This window comes from Procambarus clarkii, chromosome 8 (genome assembly GCF_040958095.1).
Source record: "Procambarus clarkii isolate CNS0578487 chromosome 8, FALCON_Pclarkii_2.0, whole genome shotgun sequence".
Taxonomy (NCBI): Eukaryota; Metazoa; Arthropoda; class Malacostraca; order Decapoda; family Cambaridae; genus Procambarus; species Procambarus clarkii.
Genome location: NC_091157.1, coordinates 6167114 through 6193864, shown reverse-complemented (window position 1 = coordinate 6193864; position 26751 = coordinate 6167114). Strand labels below are relative to the sequence as shown.

The 26751-nt window shown below is 37.9% G+C and overlaps 1 protein-coding gene across 1 annotated transcript; it reads left to right on the top strand.

Annotated features, from left to right (window-relative positions):
• The first annotated feature begins 1980 nt into the window (after positions 1-1980).
• LOC123759603 (protein O-mannosyl-transferase TMTC4) lies at positions 1981-25849 on the top strand. The gene is given in 16 exon segments (XM_045744722.2): positions 1981-2103; positions 4037-4192; positions 5191-5422; positions 7279-7459; positions 8548-8675; positions 9040-9136; positions 10449-10526; positions 10528-10567; positions 12091-12245; positions 15825-16030; positions 16803-16977; positions 19593-19724; positions 19998-20129; positions 21407-21568; positions 23099-23292; positions 24886-25849. Coding segments are annotated over 15 exon segments (2334 nt in total). The 5' UTR covers positions 1981-2103; positions 4037-4050; the 3' UTR covers positions 25166-25849.
• The last annotated feature ends 902 nt before the right edge of the window (positions 25850-26751 follow it).

The following is a 26751-nucleotide window of genomic DNA, read 5'->3' as shown; positions in this document are numbered from 1 at the left end:
CCATTAATTAATGCCAAAACTGTTGAATTTCAAGATCCAGTAAGATTCAATCATCAGGATGAATTGGGAACCATTAACAACCCCCCCTCTCCCTCTTCCCCCCCCCCCCCCTCTCTCTCTCTCTCTCTCTCTCTCTCTCTCTCTCTCTCTCTCTCTCTCTCTCTCTCTCTCTCTCTCTCTCTCTCTCTCTCTCTCTCTCTCTCTCTCTCTCTCTCTCTCTCCTCTCTCTCCTCTCTCTCTCTCCTCTCTCTCTCTCTCCTCTCTCTCCTCTCTCTCTCTCCTCTCTCTCTCTCTCCTCTCTCTCTCTCTCTCTCTCTCTCTCTCTCTCTCTCTCTCTCTCTCTCTCTCTCTCTCTCTCTCTCTCTCTCTCTCTCTCTCTCTCTCTCCTCTCTCTCCTCTCTCTCTCTCTCCTCTCTCTCCTCTCTCTCCTCTCTCTCTCTCCTCTCTCTCTCTCTCCTCTCTCTCTCTCTCTCTCTCTCTCTCTCTCTCTCTCTCTCTCTCTCTCTCTCTCTCTCTCTCTCTCTCTCTCTCTCTCTCTCTCTCTCTCTCTCTCTCCTCTCTCTCCTCTCTCTCTCTCCTCTCTCTCTCTCTCCTCTCTCTCTCTCCTCTCTCTCTCTCCTCTCTCTCTCTCTCCTCTCTCTCTCTCCTCTCTCTCTCTCTCTCTCTCTCTCTCTCTCTCTCTCTCTCTCTCTCTCTCTCTCTCTCTCCTCTCTCTCTCTCTCTCTCTCTCTCTCTCTCTCTCTCTCTCTCTCTCTCTCTCTCTCTCTCTCTCCTCTCTCTCTCTCTCCTCTCTCTCTCTCTCTCTCTCTCTCTCTCTCTCTCTCTCTCTCTCTCTCTCTCTCTCTCTCTCTCTCTCTCTCTCTCTCTCTCTCTCTCTCTCTCTCTCTCTCTCTCTCTCTCTCTCTCTCTCTCTCTCTCTCTCTCTCTCTCTCTCTCTCTCTCTCTCTCTCTCTCTCCTCTCTCTCTCTCTCTCTCTCTCTCTCTCTCTCTCTCTCCTCTCTCTCTCTCTCTCTCTCTCTCTCTCTCTCTCTCTCTCTCTCTCTCTCTCTCTCTCTCTCTCTCTCTCTCTCTCTCTCTCTCCTCTCTCTCTCTCTCTCTCTCTCTCTCTCTCTCTCTCTCTCTCTCTCTCTCTCTCTCTCTCTCTCTCTCTCTCTTATATATATATATATATATATATATATATATATATATATATATATATATATATATATATATATATAATATATATATATATATATAATATATATATATATATATATAAATATATAATATAGTATAAATATTTTATATATATATTAGTATTATATACTGTATATATTGTGCACAGAGGAAGCAATAAATTCAATACACAGAGTACTTGATATTCAAACACGACCTATATTCATGCCACGTAAGTCTTGCATAAATTTAAAACGATAAAAAAAAAGGAGGAGGAATCCTGGGGGTAGGATTCTGCCCGCGAAGGTCATTCATATGTTCTGAGCATTATGGAATGCACATAGACCAATCGCCTTATATATGCATTGTTTAGCCGTACAGCGCTTTGGTAATATTTTATTCAACACAAATAAGTTTGGTTTATATGCTTGTTGTGTATTATTGACAGGTGTTCAATCCTCAAGGCTATATTATTACTATTTCTTACGTTATTTTATATATAATAACAGGTGTCGGGTTCTTATTTTAGTTATCTGTTGATTCGGTTTTTGTAAAACACATTAAAGCACAATGATAGATGTTTTGCTGTGTGTTGTATATTTAATGTAGACAAATAAAGAGTATCTAGTTAAAATATTAGCATTCCTTTCATATGCCAATATTGGGCATTACAAAAAATAATGCCCAATACGCGGAGAAATCCGAATTGACGTTAATAACTGCAAACATTCTTGCAAACTATTCCGATAAAAAGGCCAATTAGAATATATAATAGCGCAATGAACGGTAAATATATTAAAAGCTGCTGGAGCAGGGGGTAAAAAATGTGATAGAGAAGGGCGCAGGGATGGCGGGTAAATCGGAGCGTCCCACATGTCAGCTGAGATGATGAATGCGCTGCAGTGACAGACGACAAATGTAAACAAGTGGTGCCGCCGGTGATGGGTAAGTCACTGCCATTCCCTTCACTGTCCCCATACTAAACCCTTAGAGGTAGTGGGTGTGGTGCCGGTGGTGCCAGGAGCCCACACGCACCAGAGGTTGTTATTACGGTGTTAGGAAGCCAGCAGCAGGAGGAACAAAGAGCAAGAGTTGGGAGGAAAGCTTCCCCAAGCAGTGTGGAGATGTTATCCCACCTTCAGCATCTCTCCCTCCCTGCTGCTGGCTGATGCGAGGTACACACTCACTCTTCTTTGTTCTTGACTCTTGTCAAGGCAGGAATCATTCATATATAAGCTGTGTCTGGAGTGTATAACTAGATTATAATTTATAGCCTTATTAGTGATGTTGTTCATTCATTATTTGAGGACAAAATATTTTAGTTTGTGTGCAGTGACATATGATTGTTGTTAGTAAAAGTATTTCAGATCTTTAATACAATATCAATTTGGTAGTTGAAAATTTATACACATTTGTGGACTGGCAGTATAATGATTTATAATCAACACAGTTTAAAGCATACTAGAGTATGTCCTTCTACCCAAACCAAAAACCACTGTTTAAAAAAAGATGGAAATATTTGAATTTTGACAAAGGCTGTCTCACTTCTGTACAAAGAAATTTAAGTAAATGACATAATCTTGGTGAGCATAGCCTGTACAGGTATTACTTGAGGCAGTCTCTCGAGCAGTGGTACCCATATGGTGATTCAGTCAAGTTTCAGCAATCCAAAGAACACATTATGTTCAGTGTGTGTGTGGCAATGGCTTGCAAGTTTTTTGAGTATTAAAAAATATGGCTGTAAATCCAAAAAGCTTGGGAATCACTGATTCTAGAGTAGTCACATTCCTTGTGCTTGACAAGGAATGGACTCATGCTGGGGCCGCATACTCTTGGATTGGTCTTACATATATAGTATACAAGGTTCTGAATGATTCCTTGCACAAGTTTCTAAAGGCAGTTCTGATGTTAGCCAGCCTTGCATACAGGCTTATGATGTGGGCTTCAGGAGACAGGTTCAGCCTGATATTAACTCATAGTTTTCTCTTTCTGTCCGATTCATGGAGGACTTTCTCCCCCATTCGGTATCCAGTGTCTGGCCTCCTGTTCCTTCTGCCAAGTTTCATTACCTTACATTTACATGGGTTGAACTTTAGTAGTCATTTGTTAGACCATTCCTTCAGTTTGTCTAGGTTATCTTGTAATGTCGACTGTCTGTCTCTGCCTATTTGTGTCTGTATTTTTCTCTCCCTCTTAAAAAAAATATAATTGTCTGCCATCAGTGTTTGGGTGGTTGCTGGTGAGAGGGGCTTTGCTGTGTGAAATGCAAAAAAAAAAAAAAAAAAAAAAAAAAATATATATATAGAATAGTAACCCCATTTACCTTGAGAAAGGTAAAGGCTTGAGAAACCTTTAAGGCTGTTAGAGGATCTTGTGTGTTTTGTGACTACAGGCAAATTATGAATATCAGGAAATTTATGTTAATTTTCCCATGATCAGTGAATAATGGTGAATATTACTATAAGATTTTTTCTTAATGTTTCCAAAATTAGCTGTGTAGCCAGTGGGCAGTCCAAAATCATCATGGGGGGGGGTGGATCTAAATGTGACCTCGACACACTATTCTCTTTTGAGTTCTGGCAACCTTGACCAGCCTATGCTCATCCCGTAGGATACCTAACCTATCTTAACCTAATCTAACATAACTTCGTCAATAATTTATGTTCCTAATATAATATAATAATAATAATTTAAATAAACCAATTGGAAACAATTTGTTGTAAATAAAGCAAATCACTCGGCCTATTAGGCAAATCGGGCCTTGCATAGTAGGCCGAGTGTTCTGGCTACTAGGTACGACATATATATATATATATAATATATAATAATAATATAATACACCGGATATATAATTCATTTTAATTTGATGCATCTGCAGCTGGGTAAGGCAACATGGTATGTGGTGGGTGGTGCTGCACCTGGGACGGGGAACAACACCAGTTGCAGGAGAGAAATGGCACGGACAAATGCTCAGCTTCATCCAAACCTGGACACAGTTCTCCAAAGTCATGGGATCAAGACATTCCTGCACCAGGTATAATTGTGCATGATTTAGAGAGTTATGGTCTTACTGAAATGGTAAAAAAGAAATTGTATGAAATTAATTCATTGCATTATTGTTGAATGTCAATGCAACGTACTGTATTGCATTGACGTTCGTACATTGACTAGATCAACTTTCTTAATTTGCTCTTGCTATCAAACTTCTTGCAATTTTCTGCAATTTTTTTCATATATGGCAAAGAACACTGCATATTCATTCAAACATGTCACTAACGGATATTTATCCCAATTAAAGTCCTCTTTCACTCCCGCTGCAGGTGGTCTTGCCTTTATACCTCCCTACACTTATTTACGCTCTTGCTTTTTTTCCTGGTTTTATAGTGTCTAACAGATAACTCTGTTTTAATTTCTTTAATGGTTTGGTTGTGACAAATTTTCCTCCTAGTTTAGAACTGGGCTTTGCTGCTTCTACCTTTCCTGGATGCATTTGTGTTTTTGGATACCAAGGGGTCATTCCTTGAACCCCTGTCACTCCAACTTTAGGTTCATGAGCTCTTCACCCTTAGGTGAGCTTTTCATTGCTCAACCTCCATAATGGCTCTTTTACCACTTGAGGCAGCTGCCTGTCTCTGGCACGGTCCAGTTTCCTAGGCAGTGTTGTCCATGTGAAAGCAGCTGTAGGTCTTTGCTGTTGTACTAACCCTTTTCCCTATTTTGTTTTTGGATGGGTCAGGTTCCATGTTTTTTCCTCTTTGAGCTACTGTGTATTATGTAATTAACTCGTTATTGGAAGTCCAGACTTTTTTTAGTTGAACTTTAATTATATAATTTAAATAGCTGATAAATTAAAATATGACTTTGTTAGATAACATTTATGTAATGAATATATTACTATATCTGCAAGTACCAGTATAGTGAATGGACAGATATTTGTGTTTGTGTATAAACTTCTTTCCCAGTATTGCTCTTGTTTTTCAGAGCTGGTGCCTTCCCATCCTATCAGTAACTTATTGCTTTTATGTGTTGCAGAACTTCCGTACCCAGCTGCAGCTTTTCTGGTGGGCACATGTGCTTGTATCTGTTTTGTCAACTCTCTGTCCGGAGAATTTGTATTTGACGATTCTGAAGCAATTGTCAATAACAATGATATACGAGGTGACACTCCCCTTGGCAATGTTTTTCACAATGATTTCTGGGGAACCCGTCTCACTCATCCTTCAAGTCACAAATCCTACAGGCCATTGACAGTGCTTTCATTCAGGTATGTTTATAATTTCTTATGCATTTGCTGAGAGAAGGTAAGTTTGTGATATCGAGTAGAATAAATACAGAAGCTGATTTAAAGTATGAATTAAGAGGATTAAATTAAATTAAATTTTTTATTCAGGAAAAGTACATACATAGTTGATTTACAAACATAATGTTGGATTTATAGATAGAGCTAGTACATACAATACCTAAAGCCACTAATACGCATAGAAGGTTCGGGCAAGATGGTTTCAGAAACATTCTATATCTTTAATGCATATATAAGTGGTAACTTTGAATCACTTGTTAAAAAAAATAGAATACGATATTCGAATCTTTGACTTTCATAATTGATAATATATAATTAATATTAATAGCAGATAGAACTACAGTTAGCTAATTATCTTATTACCTTCAGTGTTTTTAAATTGAATGATGGTAGTTTGTTTTTTATCATTTAGTAATTTATTTGTTTATTAGTTTATATGATACTGTAATAACAATCTGTGGATCATACACTGTCTTATTGAGGCAGTTTAGAACCATCTGAACCTGAAAGGCCTGTTTAGTATTGCCCTTGTATAATGATTGAGTTTTGAATTGATTTCAGTCCTGTGTCTAAAAAGACAGGACTGAAATGAGCCAAGGACCATGGTAACAGATGGGTGGAATTACCAAAGGTGAATTTTGATTAAAATGCTGCACTATTGGCAGAATGTCAATGATTTTACTACATATTACTACATCACTACTTGCCCGAAATGCTATGCATACTAGTGGCTTTAGGTATTGTATGTACTAGTTCTTTCTTTAAATCCAACATTATGTTTGTAACTCATCTGCAATGTACAGTACCTTTACCTGAATAAAGAATCTGAATCTGAATCAGATATAGTACCCAAGGGGTCTGTTAAGAAGCTGTTTATAAAGTCAAATGTTACAGAGCTCCAATGATACTTACAATTGTAACCACTAGTGGGAACTGTAAGTCACCCTGTGAGGTAGTCTGACTGACAACTGGGTGAACAGCACTTCGGATTCGTAGTCCTGAGGTACCGGGTTCGATCCCCGTTGCAGGTGGAGACAAAAGGGCAAAATGTTTTTTTCACCCTGATGTCCCTGTTACTTAGCAGTAAAAAGATACCTGGGAGTTAGACAGCTGCTACGAGCTGCTTCCTGGGGGTGTGTAACAAAAAGGAGGCCTGGTCGAGGACCGGGCCGTGTGGACGCTAAGTCCCGAAATCATCTCAAGATAACCTCAAGATAATCAAACCATACCTGCTGCACTCCACCACCAGGTGTAGCGCCTCTCATGACTTAAGGTTCACCATCCCAACTTCCTCTTCCTTTTGATGGTTTATCAAGTTAAATTAAGTTGGCATTGTTACACAAGTTCTGGTGGTTATTTTGGTTTACCAGGTAATCATCAGCTTATTAACTGTGGTCAGTGTCCTAGCTAGTACAGGATATGGGTTAGTTTGAGTATCTCCCAGTTGGTTTCTTGGTTGTCTCCTGAGTACTGATGTCAGAAAGTGATATCAGTGAGAGACTACAGTTAGAGGATATCACCAGAAACAACATTGAAATTGCCAAATCTGAATAAATAAAAGATCTGGAAGTCATGATTAGTAGGGGATTTTCAACAGTAAGACATCTGACTATATTCTGCTCCTTTATTTTGTTAATCTTGTTTTACACATGCATATATTGTTTTAATAATTTGTACATTTTGGGGATTTAATTATAGTTGTTGAGCCTACTAGATAATCTAGAATTTGCTACATTATACCTAGATTATTATTTATATTCACATTCTTATTTTTCCTGTTAATATCTTGTGATAATTTATGTATTTAATTTTCTCCACAGATTAAACTATTCATGGGGAGCACTGGATCCATTCAGTTACCATGCAGTTAATATTGTACTTCATTGTCTTGTGAGCATTATGAGTCTTCGGGTCTTCTATGTAGTATTTGGAAGTGGGGCACCCCGAGCTGCTCTTCTCTCTGCAATTCTGTTTGCTACGCATCCAGTACATACTGAAGCTGTAAGTAAGCCATGTAAACACTATAACAAAATTAATTTCAGTGAGTTTAGCATTATGTGCATATTTTCTGTGGAGAGCCCCTCTGGCTTCCCGAAGCTATACTAGGCTGATATGCATATTTTAGACTTTGGCATCAGTCAATTCGATTAGAGTTCTTAGCCTACCGGGGACCACAAGCCAGAACCTGGCCTCCTCAGAGAGGCACGAGGAGCAATGGCCAATAGAAACTCCCGTGTGGTTGGAAGCATTCTATATATGCATCTGCTGGGTTAGGTACCCAGAAAGATAGGCGTCCCAAAACAAACTACGACTGGTTAAAATTTGCGACCGAATGCCGAACTAGCAAGCAGAACTTCCCATACCAAAAACAAGCAAACAGGCATGACGTCACCATCGCCGCCATGCCGCTGTCTGCGCAACTACCTCCTCCCCGGGAGGGAGGAAGGAGGAGCTCCTGCACTAGCTATCCAACCCCAGTTCAGAGGCTGAATGTCAAACCCGCGAAAACCGTCTACCGGAGGGAGGGTGGGTTGCCGGGGAGCCACCGGGACTCTCCCATAAAATGGGATTTCATTACAATCAATGCTGGATTTTTTATGTCAGTAACCCAATTTTAGCAGTCATTTATTATCAGTCTTTTTTTTATTTTTTATTTTGTTTCTTTATTATTGTTCATCAGCCATTGTCGTCTCCATCATCACTAACGTCATCATTTATCTCCTGCAAGTGTATCTTACCCCTTGTCCTTTTTTTTATTGCATTTCTGTTTTTTCCTCCTCTCAAGCCCAAATCCCTATCAGGAGTGTGAAGAACAGTTTCAAAACTTATGTGAATAATGAGGATGAATAATTTTGTTAAGGGTCATTGCACTCTATGAGAAAATAGTCTTCCTGCCACTATGTTGGTTGTTTTTGGCTAAAGCTATTTTCAAAATCATTTAATAAATTATTTATCTGAACCAAAAATTTGAACATTGGTGTTAATGTTCTTTTCATTTTGACTTAGGCCATACCTAAATATTAAAATAAATATTCTCATCGTCAAATTTACGTAAATCATGGATTGATAATTTTTTTTTTTTTTTTTAGGTTTCAGGGATCGTAGGGAGAGCTGACCTGCTTTGTGCTCTCTTTGTATTTGTGGCTCTGTTGAGCTATGTTAGAGCTGTTAAGGGAATGTCTGAAGATATTTCCAACAAGGCACAGAACTGTTATCGGTACGTACAATGTGAATGTGTACTTTCATTTTACGTTAAGGCATTGATACATAGGTAAGGAAAGTATTTACTAATATTGTAGAATTGTACTGGTGGTTTCCCGTTGCTTTCAGTCTAGTTAGACTGAATTATTGTTTGTAACATATTTTTCCTTACTTGTAATGATAAATGTATTGTAGGACTGTTTAGGTATATTGGCTAAAGATTTTAGTTTACAACCTTACTTTGCATGTGGGAAATATTGTATCAGTCAAGTATATAATTTTGTCCCTCGTGTTCCTGTTGATAAATTAAAAAAACTATATATTTTCAAAATTCAATGCAAGCAAGTGTAAAAAATAAAGGTGGTCTTGTCTTTAAACAGCAATGTTAAGTGTGGGCACAGTGTATTGTACCTGCTTATCACTGCTGCATCTTCTGCCACAGCCATGTTATGTAAGGAGGTTGGCATCACTGCATTGGTAAGTATTTTAGTTTTAGTTCTGATAAATAGCTATACTATAATGTTTTCTGAGATTATATAGCAGACCTGATATATATGTTTTTCTATGCAGACGAGGAGTCACAATAACATGCCTGAAATATGTTGACCTAACCACACACTAGAAAGTGAAGGGACGACGACATTTCGACTTGAGAATGGTCCAGGACGGACCGAAACGTCGTCTTCCCTTCACTTTCTAGTGTGTGGTTTGGTCAATATGTTTTTCTATCATATGTATTAAGTGCTTACAGTCTTAACCACTGCACTGCACATAGTGCCTTAACCCCTGGGCAGCGCTTGTGATTATAGCCAGCAACACCGTCAGGCGATAGAAAGAAAAAAATTAAAACAAAATTTGTTTTCTTCAAAGATTGTTAAAATGTGTTTTCTGATCATGGGAAAAATAATAAAAAAATCGTGGATGAAATATTTTGGCCGCAATAGGGCTAGGAAGTCTGGCAAAATTGAGGTGCTGACAGAGTAAGTGTCCCGCGCTGGTCTCCTCCACCCACGCTGTCAGGCGGGAGTTGCCGCAAAGATATTATTACCTAATTATTTCAATGTCTGATTTTTTTTTTTTTTTGCAGTGATATTATTCAATAGTGTGTAGTGTGATATATTTATATAATAAAATGTGTGAACCATCGCTATATTCATGTTCATATTAGTGATGCAATTATTATATTTATAAAACAATAAACAAATAGTTATGCTGTTGTTACACTATATACACACACATCATATATACTGCACAAGTATCTGCATGGTTTGTTCACCATAGCAAACCACTAAGTTGGTATGGTGAGTCCAAACAACAAGAGTGGCTGCCACACCCAGCCAGCAGATGCGTGTGGCAGCCAGCCCTCCCTCCTTCAACACCTTACTCACCAACATTCCTCCTCCTGCAATACAGTTTGTGCTTTTATTACACTATATACACACATGCTATATATATAAGTATCTACATGTTTTATTCACCATAACTGTACAACTAAGCTGGTATGGTGTCCAAACAGCATAGTGGCCACCATAGTGTGGCATGACAAGTCACATACCAGCCAGCAGACGACAGCCTCACTCACTCCCTCACAAACACCTCCCTCACCAAAATGGCTCCTCCCAATATACTCCTTTTGCTGTTATTACACTACTGTACTTGAGTAACTGCTTCGTGAATTTGGCCCCAGATTTTGACCTTACATTCATGATAACTATATATTTATTTCATAATAAACACAATTTTTGGACGATGGCTTGCACATTTCTCACCTCTATATATATTTTTCCAGGGAGTCTGCAGTGCATATGATGTGTTGTTAGCTCATGAAGGCTTGATAGGCCGCACCATTATATCGCTAATCATTGGCTCACAATCATCGGGCATTGACTATTTGGAGAAATCTTCCAGGTATTGTTTTTATTTTTTATTTCATCTATAATGGTAAGAGAAGGAAAGTTTTCTTGAGTCTTGAGTCTTACGTTAATCTTTTCTCTAAATTTTCATTGTCCAGCACTCCATTTGATGTTATATTCATTTAAATGTCTAATGTCTTTTGACATGCCCATCTTCTTTTATGATTTCCAAGCCATGTTAAATTTCTCTGATAACCCATGAGACTGGCCAAATGTCTTGTCTTTTTCTTAAAACAACACCCACATCTTCATTCCAGGATTTTCTTCTCGGTTCTGAATGTTCCCATTAATTAATAGTGTTTGCATCCTACATCCTATAGTTGTATGCTTTAAAATCTTCTTTAGTGAATTCCTGCAGATATTTTGCACTATTGCATTACTGATAAGGATTAAGGATTGACTTCATTCTCACAATTGACTTGAGAATGGTCCAGGACGGACCGAAACGTCGTCGTCCCTTCACCTTCTAGTGTGTGGTCTGGTCAACATACTTTAGCCACGTTATTGTGACTCATCGCCTGCATGCTCTTACCAGCTTGCCACTAAATATTGTTGTCTAGATTCAAATTCGGATTTGAGTGAATATAACATGCTCCTCTCTGAGCAGGGCACTCTCGAGTCTCCCCCAAGACTTGCTCCTTTCTAGTCTCTCAAGAACATGATCTTGTCAGTCAGGGTTATCTTCTTGAGGGTATCTTGAAATGATTTCGGGGCTTAGAGTCCCTGCGACCCGATCTTCGACCAGGCCTCCATTTTGTTATACACCCCTCAGGAAGCAGCCCATACCAGCTGTCTAACTCCCAGGTACTAGTATTTACTGCTAGGCGAACAGAGGCATTAGGGTGAAAAGAACTCTGCCCATTTGTTACCGCCTCCACCTGGGATCGAACCCGGAACTTCAGGACTACGAATCCGAAGTGCCAGATGACATTCTTCACTTGTACTGCAGAGATCAATTCCTGAATGAATTGTTTGCAGCTTGGTGTCATCATGGATGCCTGCAGGCAGTTTTAAAAGTAATTCAGGTATCATGTTCTTAAATTCATTATCTGACTGTTAACACTGAAGTTTAGAAGAATGTGCATTACCTGCTGGTACACTTTTAAACCCTTGTTTAATGTATGTACATATCTTTTGTGTGTGTGTGTGTGTGACTTTGAAAGCATCATGATCATGTTCATTAACATTTAATGCTCTAATAGCAGACACATTATTTGACAGTGCACCAATAAAGCCATTTTAATTAATATGTTTTATATACAGTTCATATGAATTCTCACTAGCATTGATATCAGTTAATTACAAAATTAGTTGTGTATATTATGTGCTATATAAACTAAAATACAGTACAGTACTGTACTGTATTGTAAAAGTATTAAAGAATGGTAATGTAAAAAAAGATTGAAATGATGTATAGTACTGTATATATATAAACATTTGACTTAAATACTCCATTCTTCTACTTTGTTGGTGTAAAGAGGTTGTTTAGTAAAGTTACGAATTTTGTTGTTGTTTTAGATGGTGTGGTTCGTGGTCTCGTCTGGCGTCACATGATATTAGCAGTAACGGGTATTGCGCTGCTGGTGGGTCGTTGGATTGTTATGGGTTCTACTGTGCCAAGGTTCATGAAAGTGGACAATCCTGCTTCATTTTTAGATAGTATTTTCTTTAGAGTGAGTATTTAATGTAACTCCATTTGTAAATATGTTTGCTAATATTATCTGTGTACTGTACAGTAGTTTTCATTTAAATTTAAGATATAGGTGATTATTATTGCACTTTATTTATAATTAAATTTGTAGATGCACTTTTCTTCATTTCACTTGTCTTTATTGGTGAGGTTAAAATAAAATGTTAAATAAATTCTCAGTTAACACTCTCCTCAGAACAATATGTATGTTTCATGAAATCAATTGTAATATACAGTACTGTATATTATTTACTTTTACATTTATTAATATACAGTACTGTATTTTGTTAATTGGTTAATCTTTATATCCAAGATATTTATAAGTCGTGTAACAATTTGTGATTTTAAATATAAAGTTACATGGAAACGTTTATATGCTATTTAATTGCTAGTGTAACTGTGAGGGAAATCTTCAGTTTATCCTAAATAAATGTTTTCTTTTTTACAAGTTTGTTCCTATTTTTTTTTTTTTTTTTTTTTTTTTTTTTTTTTTTTTTTTTTTGCCCCCACCATGTTACATTCATAATGCACGCTCCCTTAAATGTATCTGTATTTACAAACATGAATGGTATTTTGGTATTTACAAAATAAAAATGGTATTTACAAACAGAATGGTACAGGCAAAGCATTCTCTACTGCAGTTTTCATTTACTATATTGTTTTATCAGTTGTAAATATCGGAACTCCTTTGTTATTAAATATTTTCCCATCTACTCTGCACTTTTTCATCTCTTTCATTTCTATTCATAATATTAAAATGTGGGTGAATTACTTCTACTTCATTAACTCCTCCGTCTTCAGTCTGCCCATGTGAACATTTTTTCCATCTTGCACTATCATTATAACAATGCATCCTCATGTTGCTACATTCATGTAAAGGAGTAATTTGAGCAATGCTATCCCATGGACACACTTATTGTTTTGTAACACAGGTGGGTACAGGAACAAATGACTGCTGACTCCTGTTAGCAGTCTTAGAGCTTTCCCCATCCTATAGCTCATGGTAAGCCTTACCCACTAGTTTATGGTAAGCCTTACCCACTAGTTCATGGTAAGCCTTACCCACTAGTTCATGGTAAGCCTTACCCACTAGTTCATGGTAAGCCTTACCCACTAGTTCATCGTAAGCCTTACCCACTAGTTCATCGTAAGCCTTACCCACTAGTTCATCGTAAGCCTTACCCACTAGTTCATCGTAAGCCTTACCCACTAGTTCATTGTAAGCCTTACCCACTAGTTCATGGTAAGCCTTACCCACTAGTTCATGGTAAGCCTTACCCACTAGTTCATCGTAAGCCTTACCCACTAGTTCATCGTAAGCCTTACCCACTAGTTTTCCCAGAACATGACCCATCAATCATTTAACAACCAGTACCCAATCACTGCTGAGTAAATGGAGGCATACAGTTAAGGATTAGTGTCTAGTCAATCCTTCCCTAGCCAGGATGTGAACCTAGGAAAAATCACACATGAAAGTGCTGGGGAGAGTGTGTTACCACTGTGCCACCACTACTTATCAGGTGCATGTTCTTTATCTTCCTTGATTGTCTTTAGTGTACCAGCAGTTTGCCTTCATGTCAGAATTTGTGTAGCTGCAATATCTATTACAGTACTGTACTTGGATTGTACTAAAAATACTCTGTAGTGGACATGTTTATTTTAACCATATTTTAATGTGTTTACTTGAAAGCACTTTTTCAGTGCCTGCCATGCTGATTATTATATCTTGAGGTTATCTTGAGATGATTTCGGGGTTTAGTGTCCCCGCGGCCCGGTCCTTGACCAGGCCTCCACCCCCAGGAAGCAGCCCGTAGCAGCTGTCTAACTCCCAGGTACCTATTTACTGCTAGGTAAGAGGGGCATCAGGGTGAAAGAAACATTTTGCCCATTTGTCTCCGCCTCCACCGGGGATTGAATTCGGAACCTCGGGACTACGAATTCAAAGCGCTGTCCACCCAGCTGTCAGGCGCCCTTATGAGAAAATGTAATTCATATCAGACTAACTAACCAAGATAATAGGTTTTAAGCAAACACAGTTATTTTGAGATCTAAATCAAACTATTAATTGATTGAAGTTGGTTATGTATTGATATAAACAACTTTGTATTCACTGCATTCCAATGACTTTTATTCAATTAATATGATTGTTTGAGGTTTTATTGGCAAAAATAAAAAATTGCAATAATAGTTGGCAACTGCAGTATTGCAAATATTTTGAGATGAGAGTAATTAAAAACTAATAATAATTAGATGATTGATTCCTTTCAAATAAAGCTTAAAATGTAGCTAAAAAGATAGATTTTGTGATATGAAATTGCGTTATGAAATGTAATTCTGTATTGCTCAGTAATTCAGATCATATGGAGTCCAGCCTCATCTGAATTAGCCAAATTTTTTTTACCTGGAAAGTCCAAAAATTTGCATTTATAATTTATACCATGACCATCGTATGGTATGTATCTTGGTGACTTGTCTTCATCTCTAAGGTGTTTGGGTTGTGGCCTACATCAACAACTGGCTGGTATGGGCTCCCAGCCAATCCATGTGTCTGCTAGCCAGCGATCTGGTTCTTTCCCAGTTTGCTGGGTTTGGATTCCTGGTGAATTAACAGAAGTTCCAATTGGTTCTAGTCCAGGTTCAGACTTAGTTGGGCCTCATTTTGGATTCTCGGTCAATGGCGCTTTCTCTGCCTCCAGCGGTCTTGTCTCGGCTGCAGTGCTACTGTTAGTTGATGTGGAGTCGGCCCCGGGTGACTCGGCAGTTGCTCAGGCAGCTATGTGGGAGTCTCAACTTTGCACTCCGTGTGCATCCCTTGGACTGGGTTTGGCTTCAGAGGATGTTCTGGAGTCTCCCATGCAGTCCCTTTTGCCACTGCTGCAGCTGCTGGGTGCGGTCTCTGTTAGCCCTACATCAGCTGCTGTGTCACTGGCTGCTGCTTCAACCTTTTTGAGGTTTGGCTCCCTAGCGCCTTCCTCCACTCTCCTCCGCCCGTGCTCGACTACCCACCACATGAAGAGTGAAATAAGATAACGATAATGCATATACAGTATGTACTACTGTCCTTTTTGTTTACAATACTGTACTGCTCATTTATCCTCCAGGCTGATGTTTTCTCATCCGTGGAAGTGGGGAAATTAGGTAGTACAGTACAGTAGTTGAGGATCTTAATGATTTAAGTATTTTTTCATCATAAATGATTTTTAATGTACCTGAAATTATATACTGGCTACATAATATATTTATTGTGGTATGCCAGCTTTCTATTTGAATTGGCAGTATCCATGTTATGTTGCATTTTGCCCAGTGTAGTTTCTATAATACCTAATCAAGGTGCAATGCATTTTTTAAAAGCTAAATGTTAAATTTTATTAGATTTAAATAGTGTTAATATATCATGTGATGTACGCGTTCAACAAGTGTTCACTTCAGGGTTTGCATGTTGAGCGTGCATGTTGCATAATGCATTTGCTGTTTCTGTTATGTCTGTTTATAAGTAATGATATATAAATTGCATATTTTACATATCTGAATGTACTTAAAACAGTATATATTTTCTCCACAGAGTTTGAATTATCAGTATACATACAGCATGAATGCTCTTCTACTGGTTCTTCCAATTTGGTTGTGTTTTGACTGGTCTATGGGCTGTGTGCCAGTCATTGTAAGCTTCAACGACCCAAGACTGCTGACTCTCCCAGTTCTGTGGGTTTCATTCATTATGTTGCTGAGGCGGGGAATGACCCAAGGCAAAGGGAGTCAGACCTCTAGGTACGGGGTCTTTTATTTCTGCTAATAGTGTGGTACTGTGGCATTCTTATGCAATAATGATTTATCTAGAATGTTAAAATAGGCTTTCAAAATTTGTTTAGTTACCCTCAGTGTGACTTGTCATTTTTGTCAATAAAGCATGTAACAAAAAATAACTATATTCTTCATATATTGGAGATAAATTTATTTAAATGTTTGGTTGAATAGAAGTCCACAGCTTAATTAACAAATTGTCGTGTAATTATTTTTCCTACTGTCTGGAACTGTATAGGCTATGCTACTTATTGATGAAAGGAGCATTTAAATTCTAACAAATGTATTTTTTATTTAAATATGTGTAGGTATTGTATTGCTTTATTTGCATGTTTGCATGCTTTTGTGAATGAATTTGCCTGAAATGTGGGCTGAATGTATTTGGTGACACTACCAGCTATGAAACAATATTTTGCTGCACGTAAATGCAAGAGATCAGAGATAATGATGTGGCTTTGGAACTTAGAGGTGTGAACTGAAGAAATTGCGCAGATCATCCAGTTGGATGTCATGTAAATAACACTCGACAAAGCTGTGCTCTGGGCTGGTCGTTTTTGTCTTGCCACGAATTAGACTTGTTAGGCTAATTTCCATGTTGCTGGTTGTCATTCCCCCTAACTTCCCTCACAGTGGAAACTTCATAATTTATATTGTCTATTAATAGCAAATTTGCAAGATAATATGAAAATAGAGCAGGAAATAATTCTCGATATCTAATCATTTTATTGACTACTTTCAGATGTGTATTAATGGCTTTGGCTATGGGAATAGTGCCATTTTTACCAGCTACCAATGTCTTCTTTCGGGTGGGATTTGTGATAGCTGAGCGTGTATTGTACCTTCCTGCCGCTGGGTTCTGTATTCTTGTTGTGACGGGTATGAGGGAGCTCGGCACAACTACCTTCATCAATAAGGTGAGATGCCCCAATTAAATGTGTGTAGTATTTATTAATTTATTTAAGATTAGTTTTAAAGTACTATTGAGCCTGATGTCAAATTATGATCCATGAAAAGAACATTCAAAGTTCATGTTAGGAAGTTGTTTCATAAGGTACTGTTATACAGGTAACATTGATTATCAAGAATTTGGTTACCCAAATTTTACAGTATGTCTCCAGTTGGCTCATTATTTTGGTAATGAAATCTTACTTGATTTGTAAAATCTAAATTCTGCTCTATTAATGATGGTTTGATGCTTAGTTCAAGTCTATGTTTGCATTTTTCTATACTATATTCTGAAATGTTCATTTGTGTTCACTTTTGTCACCAGTTTGCTGGATAGTTATAGGCAGTAATTACCCAGTGTGTACACAGTATTACATTGGTGTTGAGGGTTTTGCTTCGCCATTTGATTTTCTAAGCAGTTCACCTCAGTTTTGGGTTGATCTTTGTCCCCATGTTCCTCCTTCACCTCTTTGATGGGGGTCAGATGTCATTCCTGGCTGAGAAAGTCTTCAGAACTTGATATTTGAGGACACTGGGTATTTTGTGCCTTAAGCCAAGATGAGCTACTAAGGTGTCGCACAGAGTAATTACTTAAGTGTCGTTAAAGGATGAGAGCTATGCTCGTAGTATCCCATCTTCGCATTACCCTTTGTCATGTGACACTTCGAAACTTTTAATGATTTTGGCTACCACCATCTTCTCACTTAACTTGGTTTAACCGTCAATTGTTCTGTTTGCAAAAGTGAACCTTTGTTTCTTTAGTTTAAACCTTCATCTTGTTCTTGAAGTTGCTGTTTTTAAACATTCTTCTTTGTCAATTTCGTTGATTCATCTTACTATTTTGTACATAGTGCTCATATCACCTCTTTTTCTTCTATCTTCTAGCTTTGGTATGTTTAGCACCTCTAACCTCTCCTTATATCTCTTATTCTTTGGTTCCAGAAGTCATTTAGTTGCATGTTTTTACACCTTTTCCAATTTACTGATGTGCTTCTTGAGATATAGGCACTATACAACCACTGCATATTTCAATTTTGGTCTCACAAAGGTCAAGAACAATTTCTTTCATATTTCTTCATTCTTGTACAGTATTTAAAAGCAATTCTAAAGTTAAAAAGCATAGCATACACTTCTAACACACTGTTCTTTATGTGGTCCTCGGGTGACATTTTTTTTTTCCAGAACGACCCGTAGATCTCTTTCCTTATAAGAATTCTTTAAAGATTTTTCACATAATTAGTAGGTTGTTTGTAACCTGTCATCTATTCTACATTCCATAAAGTTGCATTTTTTCACATTAAATTCTATTTGCCAAGTGTTATTGCATACACTTTTGTCCAGGTTTTCTTGTAGGGCATAATAATCGTCTTAAGTTTCTTACCTACCCGAGTAGCTCGGCATTATCAGCAAACGTGTTCATATAATTCTCTATTCCTTTTGGCAGATCATTTATATAGACAATGAACATTATTAGTGCTAGAACTGAATCCTGTGGTACTCCACTAATATCATTTCTCCAGTTTGATACATTGCCTCTGATTACTACCCTCATTTTTCTGTCAGAAAACTTCCATCTATGTCAGAAGTCTCCCTGTCACCCCCCTAGTATGTTGACGTTTCCAGAACAGCTTCTTTCGTGTAACTTCAATAGGCTTGTTTTAAAAGTCCAGATAAATGCAGTCAACTCAACATATCTTGCAGTCAGTAAGAAACACCAGTATTAACCACTGCACTGCACAAATTGCCTTCAGGCACTCTGAAAGTTGTGCTTTTTTTTTTAATTAGGCTATGTTTTAATGTTTTTTAATATTTTTGTTACTCTCTGTATTTTGAAATGGAAATAGAGTTTGAAAACATTTTGACATTAACTTTACCTGAATATTTATAAAAACAAAAATATGGCCTTGACAATTGCACTAAGAAGTTTTTGCCGAAATCAGGTGCGCAGTGCAGTGGTTAAGGAAATCTTCCCCGCTACAAATTGTTATAGATTTGAACTATGTTTGCCTTTTTCCATATGTCTGCCAAGACTCCTGTATGCAAAGATGACTGAAAAATCAGTTTGTGTGGAGTGCTGAGCTCAGAGGCACATTCTCTCAGAACACAACGTGAAACGACATCTTGGCTCACTGCCTTGTTTCTACCTAGCTCCTTGGCCATTTTTTCCTACTTCGTCTCGAGACACCTCGATATACTCTGAAATTTGTATTGTGCCTGGTTCTCTGAAGACTGGATTGATGCAAGTTGAGCGAGAAGGCGGTGGATGCCAAAACCGTTCGTAGTTTCAAAGCATCACATGACAGAATATTGGGAAGACAAGACACCACTAGCATAGCTCTCATCCTGTAACTACACTTCGATACTTAAACTTATGTAATTGCAAAAAGTGACATTTCATTATACTCCATACTCTATTTTTATTTGGATTATCACATAGACTAAATGCCTTCTTGTTACAGCCAATTCACATATGTAAGTTGTACTGGAGCACTAATTGACCTGAAATAAGTGCAGAATGTTTGAAATTTAATCTGTTGCCTCTTACATTTTACTTGAATTATTTTTATTTTTTTTTTATTTTCAGAGAGTGCTTCAGATAGGGTACGTCTTCTTGGTGCTTGTGTTCATGCTACGTTGCCAGCAAAGAAGTCATGACTGGCTCACAGAGAAGCAGCTGTTTAGCTCTGGCCTTGATGTGTGTCCTTTAAATGCCAAGGTTAATGACACTAATTCATGTTTATGGGTGAATATAGTGGATTAATAGAAGGTTGGATAGTTATATAGTCTAAGTGGCAGTGGTGCTCTGAGAAATGTGTGTATGGAGTGTGTTTACCAGTACCGTACAGCATAACAAATTTGTTCTCATTTACCAAATGTAGTTCATTACAGAGTTTTGATGAAAGTTCAGTAATATGTGATAGATTTTTGGCAGCATTTTGACAAGAAAGTGCCAGTATTAGTTTATACAATTTACTCATTGTACTTTTAGGTTCATTACAACATGGGTAAAGTTGCAGCCGACACAGGAGATGTAGTAGAAGCTGTGAGACGTTACCGGGAAGCTCTACGATTGAACCCAGACTATGACCAAGCCATGAACAACCTAGCCAATATTCTTAAGGCAAGTGGAAGAGGCAGGAAAGGACCTTTATGATTCGTATTTAAACTTTTCATTTTGAGTAGGAGTTCACAACAATTTATTGCATTCTGTGCTGCTTTCAGGTTATATTAAGATGAGTTCATAGACAAGTAAAATAATATACATTTTGTTAAAATCTATGGATGCACAGGAGGAAAATATAACATTACACAATGTGATGATATAAATATCATGCTATAAATAGAAAAATGACAAACCGACAAAGAGACAGAGATAGGCATGGACAAAAACAGTGACTTATATCACAGGAAAAAAAGATAAAATAAATACTTGATATGACTTGATGTAACTAAAGCAGCAGAATTAGACCAGATTTTGTCATGAGTACTAAAAGAGGCTGCAGAGATATTATGTGACCCATTAACTTGTCTATAGTTTCTTGTAAGAAAAGGAAAACTCCCAGAAACCTGGAAAACTGTTAACACAGAACCTCTATTAAACAAAGGAGACAGACACTAATCATTAAACTAGAAATCAGTATCGCTGATGTCAATCTTGAGTAAAATCTTGAGAGAACTAACTTTGCAACAGAAGCAGCATGGGAGTAGAGGAGCAAAGCATGAATGGGGACCTGATTGAATTCTATGACAGTCACCAAGTCATAACAAAAGAGAAGAGTGGATGGATTGCATATATTTTATTGTGGAAAATCTATTGATACTGGCCCCATAAAATGTTAATTCACAGGCTAGAAAAGTAGGCTGCCCCAAAACCTATATAACTTATGTAAGTAACCTATGCTTGAAACAATCCAGTGATCAAACATGTATTTTAAGGGTCTCGTAGTACAGTTCGCTTTGTTTTCGACCCACAATTGGGGATCCTGGGTTTGATTCCTGGGTGGGACAGAAATGGGTGGGCTTGTTTCCTTTCACCTAATGCCTATTCTTCATCAAACAGTAAATAGTTACCTGTGAGTTAGACAACTGTTGGGGGTTGCATCCTGGGTCAGTTGTTCAACAGGTCTCCTGTCCTCAACAAAAATTAAAAAAATTATTATGTTGCCCAGTAATTTGTTTCATTACATTGTTTCATTCCAGTAATTACCATTTTCAGGTTTTTCGTGAATATAAACATATCCAATTTTTATCCAATTTGAGTTTCTATTTTTTGTTGACATACCAGTACATATTCCAAACCATATTTATATCCCCCTTTGTTATATCTTTTCAGCCATTCATAATATTGTTCATGTCACCTGTTTCTTTTCATAATTTTATATTAATTTATATTGACAGGATCAGGGTCATCTTGATGAGGCATTGCACTTGCTGCAGCAAGCCACTACCTTAAGACCAGATTTTGCTGCAGCGTGGATGAACTTGGGCATTGTTCAGGCATCACTGGGTGACCACACATCTGCTGAAAATAGTTACCTCACTGCTCTCACCCACAGATCTGTACGTTATAATAACATTTACAATTTTTTTTTTTAATCGTTCGTGTTTTACCCTTCTCTGACAATTTCAATGGTGTGACTAACAAAAACAGAATCATTATTATTCCAGTTAAAAGCAGCTGTTTTTGCTAGATGCCTAGAAAACGTGTTTCCACATCTTGTAATGTTTGTTCAAACATCTGGCCTACAAAATAAGAGTTTGGAGTACATGCTGCTGTTTAGCAGTACTGTAGCAGGAAAAGTGGCAACCCCCCCATGCTGTAGCTTAAAACAGCCACCTTGACCATTCAAGACACATTGGGATTTATTGTGTAAGTGCGAGTTGTATCCTGGGAGAGGTCAGTTCGTCGAGGGGGAAATTTTGAAAAGCCTAACTAGCTTCCTGTTCGCAACATTGTAAAATAATTAGCGGAGTCAGAAGTTTGTTAAAAGTTATGCTTTTGTCAATTTGTGTGTGAAAATGTTTCCTTGTTCTTTTTCACTACTCGGTTACTATTATAAGCGCTATAATGGTTAATGACACATGGAAAGAGCATTATTTCTGGGAGGCTCGATGAGCTACCCACCTGGTTAGCTCCAAGCTTAACTTATCCTACCAGGCTTCTATGAGTCATCAGTGCCTACCGGAGACCAGAAACAGAATCTGATCAATCAGTAGAGGCAAAGGGAATCTAGAGATGCGGATGCTAAATCAACCCAAATCAAGAGGAAAAATCATCAGAAAGGTAGAGCTCCCCAAAATGAGCAACTGTGTGGAGAAATGTTGGCAACCTTGACAACTATGTTCACACATGTTCACCAGTTCCAATTACTAGATTGCAGATTGCAATCAACCCTGGCAACCAGGACTCCTGCCAGCTGACCACTACAGTCATTCACCTCCCAAAGCTGGTCACTGAATACCCCTGAAGGAAGGGCAAGGACAGGGACTCACCAAGGGAACCCACCTAAGTGAGGCATTTCATTACATCTAATGCTGGCCTTTTGGGAGGACTCCTCGGTGGCTTCCCAAGCTATCTCAACATGGGAACACAAAGAAAAACAGGACAGTCTAGGGCTTGATTGTTTTGGCAAGACTGCTGGATCCTTCTGTTTGACCAGTCGGCGGGTTTCCTTCTGGCTGCTGTTGCTCAGGTGTTTGTGGCTTTGTCTACTGGATTTTTGTTTTTTTCCTGCCGTCTGCTTTCCTTTGCCTCTTCCGTGTTCCCCTTTTGTTTTTCTTCTCGGTGGTGAGATTGCAATAGGAAGCCAACATGAAGCCCACTCAAAAAACTAACATTGAATGTAATGAAATCTTCCTTTCTGGTGGCTCCTTAGTGGACCCACCAAGGGTCCACTAAGTTTTTTTAAACTACAATATACATGACAATTGCATAAATTAATTTGTGATAAGTGTTTGCAGGTGTGTGAATTAATTAATGACTATTGCATAAATAAATTTGTGATAAGTGTTTGCAGGTGTGTGAATTAATTAATTCTGCACTTATTTATATGTTGATTATAAATTGTTTATATAGTACTGTACTTTCAGGTGTATCCGGACTGTCTGTACAATTTAGGTAACCTTTATTTAGAAAAAGGTGACCACAATGGTGCTCTTGCTACCTGGACCAATGCCACCTCCCTCAAGCCCTCCCTCGCCGTGGCTTGGACAAACATGCTGATCCTCCTGGACTCCCAAGGATTGTATCAACCTGCCATTGAAGTTGCAGATAAAGCATTAAGGTTGTATTTGCAGTATATTGGTTTTGACATTAATAATTTGAGTAATTTTTCTTTACTGCATGCATTATCTTTCTGCGAGTGACCCCTCGATGGCTCTCTGCAGCTAGCTGCCCGGATAAGCCTACATAAATCGTGTCACACTAGGCCCTTGCGAGTCATAAAATGAATACCAAAGACCAGAAACAGAAAAGTCAAAGGCACAGGAAGTTGGGATACTAGATCGATCCCAGACCAAGAAAAATGCCACCAGAAAGGTAGAACACTCCAAAACAAGGGAAACATAATCAAGACTGACAACTAGGATTACAGTAGTTAGGTTGTTGTCTGTGCTAGTTACAACCCACCCTTTCTCCAACCACCACCAGGTGGGGGGACAGGTAGCTTGGAGTCCATCTGGTGACAACTAATCAGGCGTGCACTTGGCGAGATCTCACATCATGTCACCACCACCACTTTTTTTTTTTTTTTTTTTTTTTTTTTTTTTTTTTTTTGGGGGGGGGGGGGCCTTTTGGCATAGCTCTATTTTTGTGTGCAAGTGTATTTACCATCTTAGCTAATTATAGTTGTGCGTGTTAAGTTAAGCATACATTGAACATGACTCTTCTCTTGTGTTAACCCATCCTTTTATGTTCCTAGTTTCATGACTTTTGTATTGTATTTGTTTATATTGTTCGGGGGAGTTGTTTTGGCAATTTTTAAGGCATCAGTCTTATAACCAGCAGTGGTCTTTCATTTTGCCGACTTTGTATGTGCTTTTTTTGGTGGTGGCATGATTATACTTCACAGATATTTTCATCATAGTGGCATTGTTCCCAGCACCTCTCTAGAGGGGTCAGGTTTTGGCTCTAGTCCCCGGTAGGCTGAAAAGAACTCTATGACTGATGGCACCAAGTAGTTTGGCATATATATCAGTATCGTAGCTTCAGGGAGCCATTGGGGTTCACCCAGGAATTGGTATTTCATTATACTCAACACTGGTGTGTTGAGTATAATGAAATACAATTATATTCAACAAAAGGCGCCTGATAGCTGAATGGACAGGGCTTCGGATTCGAAGTGCTGAGGTTCCAGCTTCAATCCCCAGAGGAGGTGGAGACAAATAAGCAAAATGTTAGTGTCACCCTGTTACTTAGCAGTAAATAGGTATCTGGGAGTTAGACAGCTGCTACGGGCTGCTTCCTGGGGGTATGTAACAAAAAGGAGGCCTGGTCGAGGACTGGGCCACGGGGACGCTGAGCCCCGAAATCATCTCAAGAGAAGATAACATTGAATTGGCTTTGTCCCAATAGTTTGTGTGAGCTGGAGTTCATACTACACCTACTTATGTATAATGATTAATAGTCAAGAAGAGTGGTGAATAGTCAGATTTCTAACAAATCAGTGAAAGTAAATTAAACTTTTAATTATTGTGTATTGGATTTGTAAGTGAAAAATTTTTTTTTCTGTTGCTTTGCAGTGTCACACTTTCAAATTAAATCATGTTCATTATATATTTAATAATGCCATTGTTAGTAGAACAAGCAAAAGTAAGAATATACTACACTGTTTTATTACTTTAAAGGCAATGAATTATGTTCTCTTTTTTACAATCAGACACCTTCCAAATGAACCTGCACTTCACTTCAACTTAGCCAACACTCTTGGAAAGCTCAACCGTTACGAGGAATCTGAATCTCATTTTCTTCAGGCCACAAAGCTTGACCCAAGCAATGCCAACTACTGGGCCAATCTTGGTGTCCTGTATCACCGTTGGCGTAAGTATGAACGGGCTGAGAAATCCTATGTACATGCACTGAGGCTAAACCCGACCCTGAAGAGTGCACAAGATAATCTGAGCATGCTTCTTAAAGCCACAGGAAGGATATCTAGATAACACAAGATGAATGTAAGTGACAGGTGAACTATATGACCTACAAAATTGTCTGGCATCAGGAACAAGACAGAATTGTTCAATTATCATTTAGTCTACAATCCTTTTATACTGTTATTGTAGTGAAACCCATGCTGCAGCAAGAGAACATGTGCTCTTGGTAGGTTAGTGCTGTATTGAAGAGAATTATTGTTTTTCTTTTTCAGGATTTTGAATTTGCTCACATATTGTTGTTAATTTGCTGATTAAAGTTATGGTATATGATAACACATACAAATGGTAGAGTTATGTATTATGTTGATCCATTTTGTTTGCCCCAGTTTTCTTGTAATAGTTATTTCAAGATACTAGTGATCAACCAGATGGTAAATGTACCCCATACTGTTGATCAATCCACACGCTAGAAAATGAAGGGACGACGACGTTTCGGTCCGTCCTGGACCATTCTCAAGTCGATTGTGTTCCTCACACTGTTTTTGCCCACAGAACTAGGAATATTCCACTCTATACAGTACACGTACAGTACTTATAACCCAGTACAGTATATAGAATGAATATTAGTTGTTAAAAGACTTTATTAAAGTTTTTCTTAAGATTAGATGGCTTTGGTTGGCTTTGGTCACATAAAAGTTTAAAATAAAAGATGGATCTGGTTATAGACTAAATAAATTATTTTTTTACTCTTTGTATTTTTGTTTTGTTTTTGTCGTAAATTCATACTTTTACCATTCCAGCTAATGCAGTGAAATTGTTATTTATAAATTAGCCATTTTTTAAGTATCTATTCATTGCTGTGGCATTTATGAAAGGGCTCAAAGTTTGAGTTTTTTTCTGTTTAGTAACTGAAATAATTAAATTTTAAAATAATGCAAATTTTTTCCAAATTACTTGCTCTGTATTCTTAAATGCTATTTTCCTTTATCTTCATTGACAGTTTGTCATTCAGTATCTGTCTTCATTCAAACTTATAAAATACTATACACAAATTCTTTCTCAGTTCATATGTTACAATAAGTGCCATTATTTCAAAAGCTAAAAATGGTGTGAAAAATGTAATAAAATTGTAAAATCATCATCATCATAACTTGCCAACTCGCATTAGGATTTCCTCTAGCATTCATTAATGTGTACGAGGGAGTTCCAATATGCAACAAAACTGATGAAATTAGGAATATATAAAAATAGTTATTTTGTGGCTAAGTGCAGTCCAAGAAGCTGTAGAATATTCTACATTAACATTGACTAATGCCAATTAATAGAAGATCCACAGCAGCAGCACCTCACCACTTCTACAACTAGGTGTAAGATGCTTCCCATGAGCTGTTACTTGAAGTCACAATTGCAAGTACAGTGACACCTCAGCTTGCGAATGCCCCTATTTACAAACCTTTCGGCTTATGAGCCGTCTCTGGAACAGATTAATTCGTAAGCTATGGTACCACTGTATAGTACAGTATAGCCTTTTTTCCCACCAATTTGTCTACACTTTACAAACACTAACTCACTGTGTCTATTCAGCTTCTTGGTATTCCTTTCATAAATCTTTTAAATTTGCTCAAATTCTTTTGATAATTACTTATTTGCTCAAA